The sequence below is a fragment of the Psammomys obesus genome, unplaced genomic scaffold (assembly GCF_907164565.1).
Source record: "Psammomys obesus unplaced genomic scaffold, mPsaObe1.curated_primary_1811, whole genome shotgun sequence".
NCBI lineage: Eukaryota > Metazoa > Chordata > Mammalia > Rodentia > Muridae > Psammomys > Psammomys obesus.
In genome coordinates, this window is record NW_026592439.1 from 971,954 (window position 1) to 986,286 (window position 14,333).

At 44.1% G+C, this 14,333-nt stretch overlaps 2 protein-coding genes across 3 annotated transcripts in view; both read left to right on the forward strand.

The window, feature by feature from the left end:
- Copa (COPI coat complex subunit alpha) overlaps positions 1 to 3,179 on the forward strand; it is a 47,392-nt gene extending 44,213 nt beyond the window's left edge. The window contains exons 29-33 of the mRNA XM_055613292.1: positions 71 to 257; positions 339 to 449; positions 724 to 885; positions 2,210 to 2,404; positions 2,743 to 3,179. Of these exons, the coding sequence (XP_055469267.1) occupies positions 71 to 257; positions 339 to 449; positions 724 to 885; positions 2,210 to 2,404; positions 2,743 to 2,802 (715 nt within the window). The 3' untranslated portion in view covers positions 2,803 to 3,179. The remainder of the gene's footprint in view (positions 1 to 70; positions 258 to 338; positions 450 to 723; positions 886 to 2,209; positions 2,405 to 2,742) is intronic.
- Positions 3,180 to 6,726: 3,547 nt separating this feature from the next.
- Pex19 (peroxisomal biogenesis factor 19) lies at positions 6,727 to 14,086 on the forward strand. Of its 2 annotated transcripts, XM_055613267.1 has the most exons (8): positions 6,727 to 6,817; positions 8,360 to 8,469; positions 8,896 to 9,061; positions 9,635 to 9,720; positions 9,921 to 10,082; positions 11,855 to 12,031; positions 12,256 to 12,300; positions 12,457 to 14,086. In XM_055613267.1, the coding sequence occupies exons 1-8, from the start codon at positions 6,748 to 6,750 to the stop codon at positions 12,538 to 12,540; spliced, it is 900 nt and encodes a 299-aa protein (XP_055469242.1). In that variant the 5' UTR covers positions 6,727 to 6,747; the 3' UTR covers positions 12,541 to 14,086. The 2 variants fall into 2 exon arrangements, with proteins under 2 accessions (XP_055469242.1, XP_055469243.1); XM_055613268.1 differs by lacking the exon at positions 8,360 to 8,469.
- Positions 14,087 to 14,333: the final 247 nt, after the last annotated feature.

Consider the following 14,333-nt stretch of genomic DNA (forward strand, 5'->3'; position numbering starts at 1 on the left):
GCCAGAAACAGATCATGAGTCCTAGTTTGGTATTGACAGTCCCATACTCTTCATAATTTTCCCTTTCCAGGAAGGATGCAGGGCTAAAGAATGGTGTACCAGCTGTGGGCCTAAAGCTTAATGACCTGATCCAGCGATTGCAGCTGTGCTACCAGCTCACCACAGTTGGCAAATTTGAGGAAGCTGTGGAAAAATTTCGTTCCATCCTGCTCAGTGTGCCTCTTCTTGTCGTGGACAATAAACAGGAGATTGCAGAGGTAGGAATCTAGCCACGTGCTCGAACCTGGGCACCTGCATATTCTTGCCCATGTCGTGACTATGTTCTGCAACCTCTTCAGGCCCAGCAGCTCATCACCATTTGCCGTGAATACATTGTGGGTTTGTGCATGGAGATAGAACGGAAGAAGCTACCTAAGGAGACCCTAGACCAGCAGAAGCGCATCTGTGAGGTAAGATGTGACGCCAGCACTGCAGAGGCACCATCCCCCTAGCCCTCAATTACATCTAAATTGTTAGGTTTGAAAGTTTCTTGGCTTTGGTGAGGAAGAGAAATTGGAGGAATTGAGAATTCCTCAGCTCATGAGTTCTTATTTTTTAAGAAGTAGAACTAATCTGTCTTATAGTCAATCATGTTGGCTTTGGTTTTGTTGTTGTTTTATGGTTGTGTAGCTGTTTATAAACAACTGAACATCAGCCTGCTTTGTGTCCCTTTCTGTCCACTAGATGGCAGCCTATTTCACACACTCAAACCTGCAGCCGGTGCATATGATCCTGGTGTTGCGGACAGCCCTCAACCTTTTCTTCAAGCTCAAGAACTTCAAGACAGCTGCCACCTTTGCCCGGCGCCTGCTGGAACTTGGGCCCAAGCCTGAAGTAGCCCAACAGGTACAGGAGAATTCCATCAGTGACTTTAGGACAACCAGACCTTAAATGGAAGGAGCAGTCTTGTCTCTGAAACAAAACAATATAACAATATTCAACCCAAAAAGCCAATAGAGTACTGCCCTCTAGTTACTTACTGACCTTGGGACTTCTGTTTTCTCTTGAAAGCAGAGTAATAATTTATTCAGACATGGCATTGGGTCAAATACTTTATATAGATGTTTAAATGGAGGAGAGTCTATAATTAACTGTATTTTAGTAGTGAGAAAACAATACAGACAAGTAAAATACCTTGCCTAAGTTTGATTTAATTCTTTTTTTTTTTTTTTTTTCTGTGTAGCCCTGGCTGTCCTGGAACTCACAGAGATTTGCCTGCCTCTGCCTCTTAATTGCTGGTATTAAAAGTGTTTACCACCACACCCAGCTTGATTTAATTGGGTGGACATTGGTTTTTCTGTTTTTGGTTTGGTTTGGTTTTGGTTTTTTGATACAGGATTTCTCTCTGTAGCCCTGGCTGTCCTGGACTCAGTTTGTGGACGAGGCTGGCTTTGAACTCATAGGGACTGCCTCTGCCTTCCTGCATGCTGGGATTAAAGGCCTGTGCCTACACCCAGGCTAGAATTGTTTTTTTTAGACAGGTTTTCTCTGTGTAACCCTGGCTATCTTGGAACTTGCTCTGTAGACCAGGCTGGCCTCAAACTCAAAAGAAATGAGCCTACCTCTGCCTCCCGAGTGCCGGAATTAAAGGTGTATGCCACCACCACCGGACAATGCATCTATCCTTAAGCTCCAGGTGACCCATCTTGACCTCATACTTCCCATTCATATTCTAGTATCTTTGCCATCCAGAAGCCTTCTTGAGCAGTATTAACCTGTTTTAACTTTTCTGGGGGCCCAGCCTTAATAATCTGATTCCCAGACTTGGTCAGGATTGTGGCTTTAGAACAGTGAAGCCATGTTGGAGAAAGATTTCACTGTGTATCCCAAACTGACCCTCAAACTCCTAAACCTCCTGCTTTTGCATTCTGAGTTCTGGGATGCACCAGTACAGCCAGCAGCAATGGCAATTGTTCATTTTTCACATACATCCTACACAGAGTATGAGACCTGTCTGTTTTCATGTAGTGTAGTTACTTTTGTTGTCCTGTTCCGTTTTTTGAGACTGGGTCTCAGTGTGTAAATCAGGCTGGCCTGGAACTTCAGACCTTCCTGCTCCTGAGTGCTGGGATTATAGAAATAGACCATCATGTGCAGCAAATAGTTGCATCTTGTATCAGAGATTGTGTTGTTTTCTGTTCTCTTAAATAAAATTTCCTTCCTCTTCTAGACTAGAAAAATCCTGTCTGCCTGTGAGAAAAACCCCACAGATGCCTGCCAGCTCAATTATGACATGCACAACCCCTTTGACATTTGTGCTGCATCTTACCGGCCCATCTATCGTGGAAAACCGGTGGAGAAGTGTCCGCTTAGTGGGGCCTGCTATTCTCCTGAGTTCAAGGGGCAAATCTGCAGGGTCACTACAGTAAGTACTGTCCTCAAGAATGTGTCTAGGGGAAAAAGAAAAAAAAAAAAGAACATCTCTAAGGAAGGTCAAGGTGGGGATCCAATAAAAAATAAAGAATATGTGTAGGATATTGAGGGGGCAGCGGCAGGAGAAGGAAGCATGCTAGGTGTTCTCTGCCCTTGTGTTTGCCCGGCTCCTCGACACAGCGACACTGGGGAAAGCCAGAGCTTCTACTCGCTGTTCTCGTCTCAGCACCAAGCATCCTTCTGACTGCTCATTGGCGGGTATTGGGAATAAGCTTTCTGGGTTTTCAGTCTTACTAATCTCTAACTTGAACCTGTTTTCCACTTCCACAGGTGACAGAGATTGGCAAAGATGTGATTGGGCTGAGGATCAGTCCTCTTCAGTTTCGCTAAGGTCCTCGAGTGCATGGTTCATCACATATTGTTCCTTCAGAGTCTCTAGCTGCAAACCCACTCTCCCCTTACAGCCACACTTCAGCCTGTTGATACTAGTTCTCCCTAAAACTCCCTGTCCTTTTGCCTGTTCGGCAAAGCAGAAGTGTCAACCTTGACTTCCTTGCTCCTGCAGACGTCTCTCCTGAAGGTTACTGTGCTTGTGATCATAAATGACTTTGCCCTTCAGCTTGGGTCTTCCAAGGAACAAATGAAAACTTTGTGCTGGTTATTTGTTTAGCATATTCTTTCAATATTCCTCCTTTACTTACCACCTTGTTTCAATTCCACTAGAAAGCAGCTGGACGTAATAAACATTTTTCCTCAGCCACATGCAATTCTTACCTGTCATGTGTTTTTCTTGGGAATTTAATGTCATAAAAAGGTTCCTTCCTTTTGTGGGCCCAGACACTTCCAGTTTGAGAAGACGTTATTTGGTTTTGCAAAATGTATAGTACTTTTCATTGACTTGTTTCTGTCCTTTATAACAATTGTTCTTGTGTTTTGTGTCTCAAATTAAATAAAGTGAATCTCTGAGAAGAGCAATGCATGTGACACCAAGCCTTGACGGTCTTGAACCCTTGATCCTGTTTCCATCTTGTAAGTGCTAGAACAGATGGAGCCACCAGGATGGGCCTGAATTATGTATTTTAAATTGAAAGAATGCATCACTTACCCAGTTACTAACAATTGTGATAATTCTATCAATTGACATAATCTGGAATCACCTGGTAGAAGGACCTCAGAAAATGTCTGTAAAGAATTATTTTAATTTTGTTAATTGATATGGGAAGACTTGCCCACTGTGGGCAGCAGCATTTGCTGGGCCTGAGGTCCTGAATTTAGAGAAGCTATTCTCTGCCTCAGAGTGCTGGTATTAAGAAGAGGTAGTTCTTTTTCTCCACTTTTGTCAGTTCAGGGCCAGCTGGTTCCACATATCAAGCTCCAGCCAAGTGAGACCCTGTCTCACAAAAATGAAAATTGTAGTTGAGTACTGGCAGGAATCCTCATGTTCAGTGCTCTCTGCTATTGACTGTGGATATAATGTGACTAGCTGACTCAAGTTCCTGCCGCCTTCACTTCACTGCAATGATGGATTGATATAACCTGGCCCTTTCTCCCTTAAGTTTAATCTTCCAGTCTTGACCTCTTGAGTGCTGGGATTACTTCAGTGTTTCATTTTAATTCATTTTTTCCTCCAATTAACTATCCATGTAGTGAAACCACCAGTCTTTAGAACTATGCTGTCAGGCCAGTGAAATACCCTAGGTAGTAAGGGCACTGAGGTCAAGACTGACAACCTGAGTTTTATCCCAGAAATTCACATAGTGGAAGGAGAGAGAACCTGTTCCCCCAAGTTGTCATATAACCTCCACACAAGCATCATGCATCCACACCAGCATCATCCCACCTACAAACACACAAAATACAGCCTTTTCATTTTATATATATATATAGACATAAATATAGATATATAGATATAAATATATATGATCTATATAGTGAAAAAAAAATATATATATAAGCTATACTGCAGGACAGTGGTGGCAGAGGCAGGCAGATCTCTGAGTTCAAGTCCAGCCTGATTTACAAAGCAAGTTCCAGGATAGCCTGAGCCACACAAAGAATCCCTGTCTGGTAGCGAGGGGTTGGGGGAAGACCAACTATACTATGACAAGTTTGTCTTGTGTACCTTTTTCCTGAGCCACTCAGTTCCTATTACCTTTCCCCAAACAAGTAACTAGTTACCAGTTTTCTTTTAGCATTCAAAAAGATATATAGTTATGAGCAGATATAACTCTGCTCTTCCCCACCTCCCTTTTATACATGATGGGAACATAATTTTTTTCACTTAACACATTTTAAATTTTTTCCAAACATATATATTTTTTCTCATTGTATATTTTAGGGTATGAAAGTGCCTCACGGTTCCTGAATTATTTGCAACCTTTGGCAGTTATCAGCACTGTTGCAGTAAGTTAACTTGAGCATACATTGAACGGGTTGAGTGTGCCTCAGGCTCAACTACAAGAGGAACACCTGCCTCAAAGGGCACAGCTTTGTTTACATTTTCAGATTTAAGAGTTGCCTTCTTAAGTGTAGTCCTCAAACTAAGACTGCTTTCTAAAAAAAAATGTGACTTTTATGACAATATTTTCGCAAATTTTATACATTCTTCCTGCAAGTACAGGCAAGAATCAGGCCTGGCAGTTCACACCCAGAATTCAAATTCTTGGAAGGTTATGGCAGAACAATTGCCTGAAGTTCAAGGCTAGCCTTGGCTAAAGAGTGAAACTGTCTCAAAAACTGGACATCTTGGGGGTTAGAGAGATGGCTTAGCAGTTAAGAGCAAATACTGTTCTTGCAGAGGCCTCAGGTTCACTTCTCCGCACCACATCTGTTGGCTCACAACCGCCTATAACTCTAGCTCAAGAGTGATTTGCCACTCTTACCCCTGAGCGCATGTGCATTCATGTTCACATATCTTCAAATGCATATATGCATGCACAGCACACACAATTATAAATAATTTAAAATATTTTTTGAATCTTGGCAGGCAGATCTCTATGAGTTCTAGGCCAGCCAGTGCTACATAGCGAGACCTTATCTCAAAAGTCTTTGTTACAAGTTTACAAATTAAATTACAAGATTGTACACAAACATTCTAAGGTGAGTTTTGTGAACAAAGTTGACAATCTCTGCTTCTTGAAGCTTATCTAACTGGGGGAAATAGATATATGTAAAAATAATTATGAATATCAGTCAAGAATCTGGTTAATCAATAAGCAGTGGGGAGCCATTGAGTCCTTAAATATGACTGGTATGGAAAAAATGCTGTGAGTAGGATAGCACATGGTGGTGTTTTGTCAGTATTCACTAAATATTAGGAAGGCAGAAAGAGCAGTCGGGGTAAATAACCATTGAAGTAGGAAGCTAGAAATTCAGTACTAAGAATGGAGAGCGGAGCCAGGGATGGTGGCACACCCATTTAGTCCCAGCAACCTGAAGGCAGAGCAGGGTTATTTCTGAGTTTGAGGACTGCTTGATCTACAGAGTGAGTTCCAGGAGACTCAGTACTACTCAGAGAAACCATCTCAACAAAACAGAAACACACACACACACACACACACACACACGATTGTACCGCCACTCAACCTTTACAGACGGGACCAACTCTGATTTATTTGTAGATTTCACTGTGCCTAGCATAAGACTGTATATGACAGTAGATGCTAGCTCCGGGCTAAAAACAGATTTGGTGATCTTTAGTTTATCATCTGTTTTGTGTATGTTCCAAGAAGCATATGTTGAGGTCAGGGTTCAGTGAATGGTAGAAGTCTCTCCTTCGGGGCAATGAAACCAAGATTGCCTCAATTTGGCAATCCTGTCTCCGTCTAAAAAAATGCGCATTAACAGAAGAGTTAAATAGCTTCAGATTTAGCTGAGCCTTGTAGTGTAACCTCTGCCCTTGGGAGGTGGAGAGAACAGGATTAGAAAACCCCGCCTGAAAACAAAACTTCTCCAGATTAAAGATTAAAGGGAAAGGAACACCCCCCCCCCAACCCCTCCATCAAGCTGGGCCTGGTGGGTCAAACATTTAGGAAATGGAGATGGAAGGACCCCGATTTCTAGACCAGCCTGGACAAGACCAACTGTTGCGGCTGTGTAGCTCAGGTGGTGGAGTGCTCGCTTGATTCTTGCAAGAAGCTAGGTTTGAGCCCCAGCGCCAGGAAAACAAACAGAATAACAAAAACAAACCCACAGTTTCCTGTCCCTTTAAAAATGGCGGTCCTGCACCGTAGAACGATATTATTGGCTGCACTAGTCATGGAGGCGGAGTTAGGGGCGGGGCATGTAGTGGCACCAGAGAGATTCCACCTCCTACGGCAAGTCGGAGGCAGCAAGATGGCGGCTGCTGAGGAAGGTTGCGATGTTGGGGTCGAAGCGGACCGGGAACTGGAGGAGCTTCTGGAAAGTAAGAGCCCGTGAAGGGAGAGGCCAGAGGTGCCGGCGCCGAGTGGATCCTTGAGATTTTTGGACGGGACGGGAGAACCTCTTCAGTGATTGGTGGGGGAGGTGGTCTGAGTTCGACCCCGGCCCTCTTTAGTTAGAGCTGTGTGTTCACCTTGGTCACCGATTTGTCCGGACCACACGTCTCCCTGCGGAGGGAAAAGTAACTGTAGTGAGATGTTCCATGACACCCCGCCCCGCAACTTCTCTAGCTTTAGATTGTTGGGTTATTGCTGAGGCAAGGATTTTACCCCTAGGCTGGCCAAGAACTCAAACAGCTTTCTACCTCAGCTTCTGCGAGTGCTGAGATTACGGGCTGGATCGGCGTTAGTAAATTATTGAAATCATCTGTGCTGTCAGTACCAGCATTCGTGGAACAAAATAACCTTTAAGCTCCAAGGATCCTATGTCTGAGATAGGATCATTCTTAACCCGAAAGGCATTTTTTTAAAAATCTCATAATCTTTCCTCATTCTTTTACCAGACCCTAAGTTCTTTCGTGTCAGTAGTTCAAGGAGACACCTTTTAAAATTGTTTTTGAAAGACTCTCGTGTAGGCTACGTTGGCCTCAAACTCAATAAGTACTGCAGGATGGCCTTGAACTTGTGATTTTCTGGCCCCTGCCTCTCCATTCCAGTGTGGCACCACCAAGCCTGACATCCTTTTTAATCTTTGGGAGAAACTGAGAGTGAGCCAGTCCCAGGGAAAAACATTTCATCTTCCTGAAAACATGGTGGATTCTTTCTTGGCCTTGCCCTCCATTCTGGTTTCCTGCCCAGAGTGAGGGCAGTGCCCTTTCCTTCGGCCTGGCAAGCTGAGTGGTGGTGACAACACAGGCTTTTGAGGGCAGAGGTGAACCTTTTATCTGCTGCTCAGTCACAAGGATGTAGGCGGGGAGAAAATTAACAGATTTAGTGGGGCGTGCTGATTGACTGGATTGGTCCAGGAGTACTGTGTTTAAGGCCAAGCAGAGCTGTAGGCGTCTGCTGAGGGAAAACAAACTGGAGGGTAATTTAAGAGTTTGGTACCCTCCTGTAGAATGTGTGTGGTTTGTACCAGTAGTAAGGACCCATGCAAAGTTGGGCAGTGTATCTTGTGTTTTCTTAAAAGATGTTATGGCCCTTAAGGCCTCAGAGTGAGTTCAAAGTGAAAAGTGATAAGGCTATCTCTCTTCTCTATTCATGTTAGATAATTGTGTGGCTTTTTTTTTTTTTTTTTTGGAATTTTCTAGTATGCATGTAGAGATTTCTCTGCACAGCTTATTTAATCCTTTCCTCCTAGTTCTGAGATGAACACTGGTTCTGTATAAAAGGCTTTCTTCCCCGTTGCTTACAGTAAATTGCATAATTCCAAGGAAGGTGGGAAGCCTGTTGATCAGTGATCAGTGGACCAGGCAGGAGAGATGCCAAGAAGAGAGAGAGAAGTCCAGGAACAGTTTGCTTAGAATCACACAGCTTTCTAGCCTTATCCGTCCTCAACATACCCACAATGTCTCTTGTCTCCGAAGGTGCTCTTGATGATTTCGATAAAGCCAAACCCTCCCCAGCACCCCCTCCTACCACTTCGGCCCCCGATGCTTCAGGGCCCCAGAAGAGATCGCCAGGAGACACTGCCAAAGTATAAATTCCACCCCCTTAAGGGAGAGGGAGGATGGGGGTGCAGCTCAGAGCAGGGGTGGGGCCAGGCCCCTATGGGCCAGAGGGGTGGGTGGGAGGGTGGGTGCCTTTGCCTCACACTGCTCAGTGTTCTTCCAGGCCTCAGTTCCTGTAAAAAAGAACCTGTTGTTGTACAGAGGGATAGCAAGAAAGTGTCTTGAGAAAAGAGCAGTATGAAGTGCTTGGATTTGTATGCTACCTCATATTATTCCTTCAGTGGCCAGATTCTTTGCTTGCTGCCCTCCTGAGAATAGGCAGGTAGAATTGTTCAGTGGAGGTGCTTGTGGGGGAGATGTTTCATTTCCCAAAACTACCACTTGAGCTCTTATTAGAGGCTAGACGCAGTGTGGTGCTGAAGAGGTGAATTTTGTCCTCCCCTCCCCTGCAGGATGCTCTCTTCGCCTCCCAAGAGAAATTTTTCCAGGAACTGTTCGACAGTGAGCTGGCTTCCCAAGCTACTGCAGAGTTTGAGAAGGCAATGAAGGAGCTGGCTGAAGAAGAGCCGCACCTGGTGGAACAGTTCCAGAAGCTCTCAGAGGCCGCTGGGAGAGTGGGTGAGGAAACCCCAAACAGGAAGTACTGGACAGACCTCTTAATTGCTTGTTAATACTAGGATTGTAAAATTGATAAGTCATGATGTCACAGCCATGGAGCGGGGCAGGCAAGAGAAAGAGGTATAAGAACCTTGCTTCTGAAAGAAAAGCTTAAGGTGTTTTGGAACGTAATAAAAAAGATTATTCGACCCAGGTGTAGTGGTGTATTCGCTCAGTCTCAGCACGTGGGAGGCAAAGGCAGATGGATCTCGTGAGTTCAAGGCCAGCCTTGTCTACATAGTGAGTTCCAGGACAGCTCGAACTAGAGACCCTGCCTCAAAAATAAATAAAGAAGATTATCCCAAACCAACCCTTTTAAAGGACAGTGTTGTGAGTCTTACTGTGGAGAACAACTGGCATATTACTTATATAGATTCATGGCATGACCTTGAAAGTAACTAAAGAACAGTTAAGGTTTTTGAAGGGGCAGTAGTTTGCTAGTAAATGCTTTATATACAGGCTGGTGTCTAGATCAGTCTAGACAAGCTGACAGCTAAAATCCTAGGTAATCCTGGTTCTTTTCATTTCTCCTAGGCAGTGATGCAAACTCTCAACAAGAATTTACTTCTTGCCTAAAGGAGACATTAAGTGGGCTAGCCAAAAATGCCACTGACCTTCAGGTAAAGGGAAAGGAATAGGGGTACGTTCTCTGATGCTTCCTGAGCAGTCTCACAAAATAGATGCTCTAGAATATCTCTCCAAATCTGTCCCTGCCTTGATTTATGTTACAGGCAAATTTAGATAGTTCTTTCCACCTGAAAGTGTGGTGAGCATTCCAGGAAAGCAGTGTACCTGTTCGCCTCTCTTTTGTCTTGTCTAGAACTCGGGCATGTCTGAAGAGGAACTGACCAAAGCCATGGAAGGGCTGGGCATGGATGAGGGTGATGGGGAAGGGAACATTCTTCCCATCATGCAGAGCATCATGCAGAACCTACTGTCTAAGGACGTACTGTACCCATCCCTGAAGGAGATCACAGAAAAGGTCTGTGAATTCCCATTTCTGCCTTTCTTCTCACTTCATTGCTTCAACTTGGGGGCCACTTTGCTCAGACAACTCATAGTAAAAGGGTAGTTTTAAGTGGGCAAGCACATTTTTTACAACTCCTTGTCTGTAGGAGGTAGAAGTTTTTCCTGAGAGAATGAAGCTGCACAGGTCATCTGATCGCTTGTCCACACTGGGAATGTCTGGGCAAGATGGGGAAATTCTTCAGCGCTAGATTTCTGTAAATTAGTTCCTGAGTCTGAGTTTGACTGATCCATTCCTCCTTGTATTTCTAGCTTTATTAATTTTTCCAGTAAGAACTCACTGGATTTTGTAGTGGTGTTATGTCCAGTTTGAAAGTAGTTTAAATGACGGTCCCTGCTCAAAAGAGCTTATAGTTCCACTAGAGAAATAGAAGCACTTCGGCATTACAGGACAATGTGTGACCGAGTGGGAAACGAATAGCAAGATCAGGAGTCTGCAGACCAGTGTTTGTATATCTTCTGTCCAACTCCCAAGCTAAGAATATTTTTTACACTGTTTTAAAAAGATTTATTTTTATTACTATTTTTAAATTAGGTATGTGTGTGTGTGCGCATGCACACGAGTTCAGGTGCCTATGGAGGCACCAGACCACCCTGACCTGGAGTTACAGCTGGCAAGTGAACCGCCTGGCACAGGGGCTGGGAATTGAACTTGAACTCGGGTCCTCTGTAAGAACAGTTTGTGCTCTTAACCACTGAGCCATCTCCCCAGCCCTGGTTTTTATATTTTTAAGTTTAAAAACAACAGGGCTAGAGAGAGATGGTTCAGCATTTAAGCACACTGGCTGCCCTTCCAGAGGACCTGGGTTCAATTGCCAGCATCCACATAGCAGCTCACAATGCCTGTGGCTGAAGTTTCAGGGGATTTGATGCCCTCTTTCAGTTTCTGAGAGCACCAGACACACGCATGGTGCACAGATATACAAATAAAATAATAGAATTTGTAACAGTTCTAAATAACAGCAACACAGGGAGCTTGTTAGCTCTTCTTGCAGAGGACCTGGGTTTGGTTCCCAGCACCAACATGGTGGCTCATAACCATTCATAACTCCAGTTCTGGGGGATCTGACACACCTCTCTGACCTCCAGGTGCACCAGGTATGCACATGGCACAAACACATACATGCAGGCAAAACACGAATGCATGCAAAATAAAAATAAATCTTTAAAAAAACAACAGAGACCATACGTGACCCTTGTCCTAGTTAGCTGCAGCTGTCAACTTTACACAGCTCAGAGTCATCTGAGGTAGTCTCAGTTAGAATTGCCCAGCTCAGATTGGGCTATGGCCATGTGTGAGGGATTGTCCTGTTTGATTGTTGGTGTGGGAGGGCATAGCCCATGGTGGGTAGCACCAACCCTAGGCGGGGAAGTTTATAAGAAGTTTAAAAGACAAGCAAGAAAGTAAGCCAGCATGCAGTGCTCCTCCATGGTGTTTGCTTGAATTTCTGCTCATAGTGATGGGCTGTTGTCTGTAAGTGTCAGATGAAATAAACCCTTTCCTCCACAAGTTGTGTTTGATGTTTTATCACAGCAACAGGAATGAAACTAGAATAACCCTCAGAGGCTAGAATATTTACTTTGTTGCTTTTCACCGACAGAGTTTGCTCTCTGCAGCTAACCATAAGTACCAGTGCATCTGGAGGATCAGTTGGAGTCAACAGTACTTCGTGCTTTTCCCTCCTGGTTCCCTTCATTCTTTCTCACCTATCCCTCCTCTTTCTGCAGTATCCAGAATGGTTACAGAGTCACCAGGAGTCTATTCCTCCAGAGCAATTTGAAAAGTATCAGGAGCAGCACAGTGTCATGGGCAAAATCTGTGAGCAGTTTGAGGCAGAGACACCCACAGACAGTGAGGCTACTCACAGGGCCCGTTTTGAGGCGGTGCTAGATCTTATGCAGCAGGTAAGGCCTCCTTTCACTGCCTTCCCACTGTTGCTGTTCTCTTGGCTGTTAAATGGAGATGCCTGGAAAGGGTGCTACACTACTAAACCTGGGTGGAGGAGGGAGCCCAAGAAAGACTACATACTGTGGTCAGAGGAAATCAGATCCCTTTTAATGCTTTTGTGTTGTTTTCTGTGATTTTTATCTTGTTTGTTTGTTTTTAATCTCATATTTTTATTTTCTAGTTACAAGACTTGGGCCATCCTCCAAAAGAGCTAGCTGGGGAGATGGTGAGTTTGTCTTCTATATTTTAACCCAGTTCCTAGTTCGCAGTAATTCTTAGTTAATCCGTATAAGGTGATCATTGTGGCTGCTAGGGGATGAACCTTCAGAAGCTCTGACCTGAAATATGAGTGGTTTTCTCAGTGCCTTCATCTTTTCTCCAGCCTCCTGGCCTCAACTTTGACCTGGATACCCTCAATCTATCGGGCCCACCAGGTGCCAATGGCGAACAATGTCTGATCATGTGAAACACAACATATTTTCCTCCCTGAGTCCCAGCCATGGGGAACATCTGGAGTCAGCAGATCACTGGGAAACTGAGGCAAGAGCATCGTCTCTGGGAGCTGGCTGCCCCACACTCTACATCCCATTCAAGACTGTGCCATACCGGCTGAGGACCTGTTCTGTAGGCCGTTTCCATGAGTCCTACTCCATTATGGTTTCTGCTGTTAGAAACAGGCCAATTATTTGCCAGGTGAAGGAAGGCATCCCTTTTGGGGCATTTTACTTCTTCCTGCTCCCCCAAATAATGTTATATATGACTGTACTCATGTTCCCCTTTATTCCCAGTGTCTCTGTGCCTTGTTTATACTCCCTCTCTTGGATCTGGGGAGCAGGAGCTGAGTCTTCGGACTCTGTGTTTCTGTTAGGCAGGGCCTCTGGGAATGAGGAGAAATGCAGCCTGGGGCTGCAGGCTTGTCACCACATCTCCTTGACTTCATTTTGAATTCTCTGAAGGGAAAGGAATTTGCACTTACTCGTTGTCAGGTTGGAAGCGAAGCCTTGGGCTTCTCCTGTACCTAGGTGCTGCCCCTAGTTCCCCTTTTCTCCTAAGAACTTAGTTGCTACCCTGGCTCTTCCTACAGCTGTGATTTGGGGGAACCCCGCTCTTGACCTTCCTTTGCCCCCTGACTATCCCCTTACCTCCTCTTTTTTTTTAGATTCTTATTTATTCCAGCCCCTTTTAACAATGCTGTGATAGATGAAGGCCAATCTCGTTTCCTTTCATCTAGTGCCTGTACCATGCTCACTAGACCCTTCCCTTCTTCCCTGGCCAACACGTGATTGTAAAGTCAGAACTGTAAATGAGTGGCCATTTTACCCACATAAATTCTGGCTTATTTGAGACATCAGATTTCCCTATTGAATCCTTGGTTCAGGAAGGTGCTTGGGAAAGGGGTGTAGCCTGAGTCTTTTTTCCTGCAAGCCCCATGGGGCAATAATAATAAATATTCTGAGCAAGTATGTGGGTTATTTTTCATCCAGGTCTGTTTCTAATCTTTCTTATCTTCTGTAAGCTGCAGAGTATAGTTTTGTATAATGTTATGTTAGACTACCATGACCCAGCCCTCCAGCTCAGGCTGCACTTCTTTGGCAAAATGATACTGTCTTCATCTCCCTGGTATTTCAGTTTTAACTTTTTATATTATAATTAATGTTAGTGATATATTGTTAACATGTTTTCTAAATTACCTAACTTTGAATTGATCTTCTTCTCAGTGGGTCTAAGGACCATCCATGGCTGCCATATATATTTTATAGATATTCTCTTTGGCCCACCTACCTGTCCTGGTTCATTTGGAAAATAACTTTTTAAAAGTATGTTTATTTTGGAATTTTATACATGTATAGAATGTATTCTGATCATAACCCCCCCTTCTCCGGAAATAACTTTTTCAAAAACAAATCCACATTTATCATTTGAGTCGTCAAGCTCATAAACACATCATTTCCCCCTGGTTAAACTCACCCTTAAAGATGCTACACAAAAATAAATAAATAAATAAAATGCTACACATTCTCTGGAAAGAAATGTGCTTGAGATCTCAGGCTGTGGGGACTATACAGCTATCGCAGCTCATCGAACAGAAAACGCTCTGAATTTGAGATTCCTTCATGCTCAGAGAAAGGGAAGTACAAGCTGATCTGTGATGATGAATGGGATCTAAATTGCCAATATTTTATTGATGCTCCTGGCAAAAGCTTGCCAAGGACAGGTGAGACAGAATGACCTGCCCTTGGAATTGTGCTCAGTGCAGGC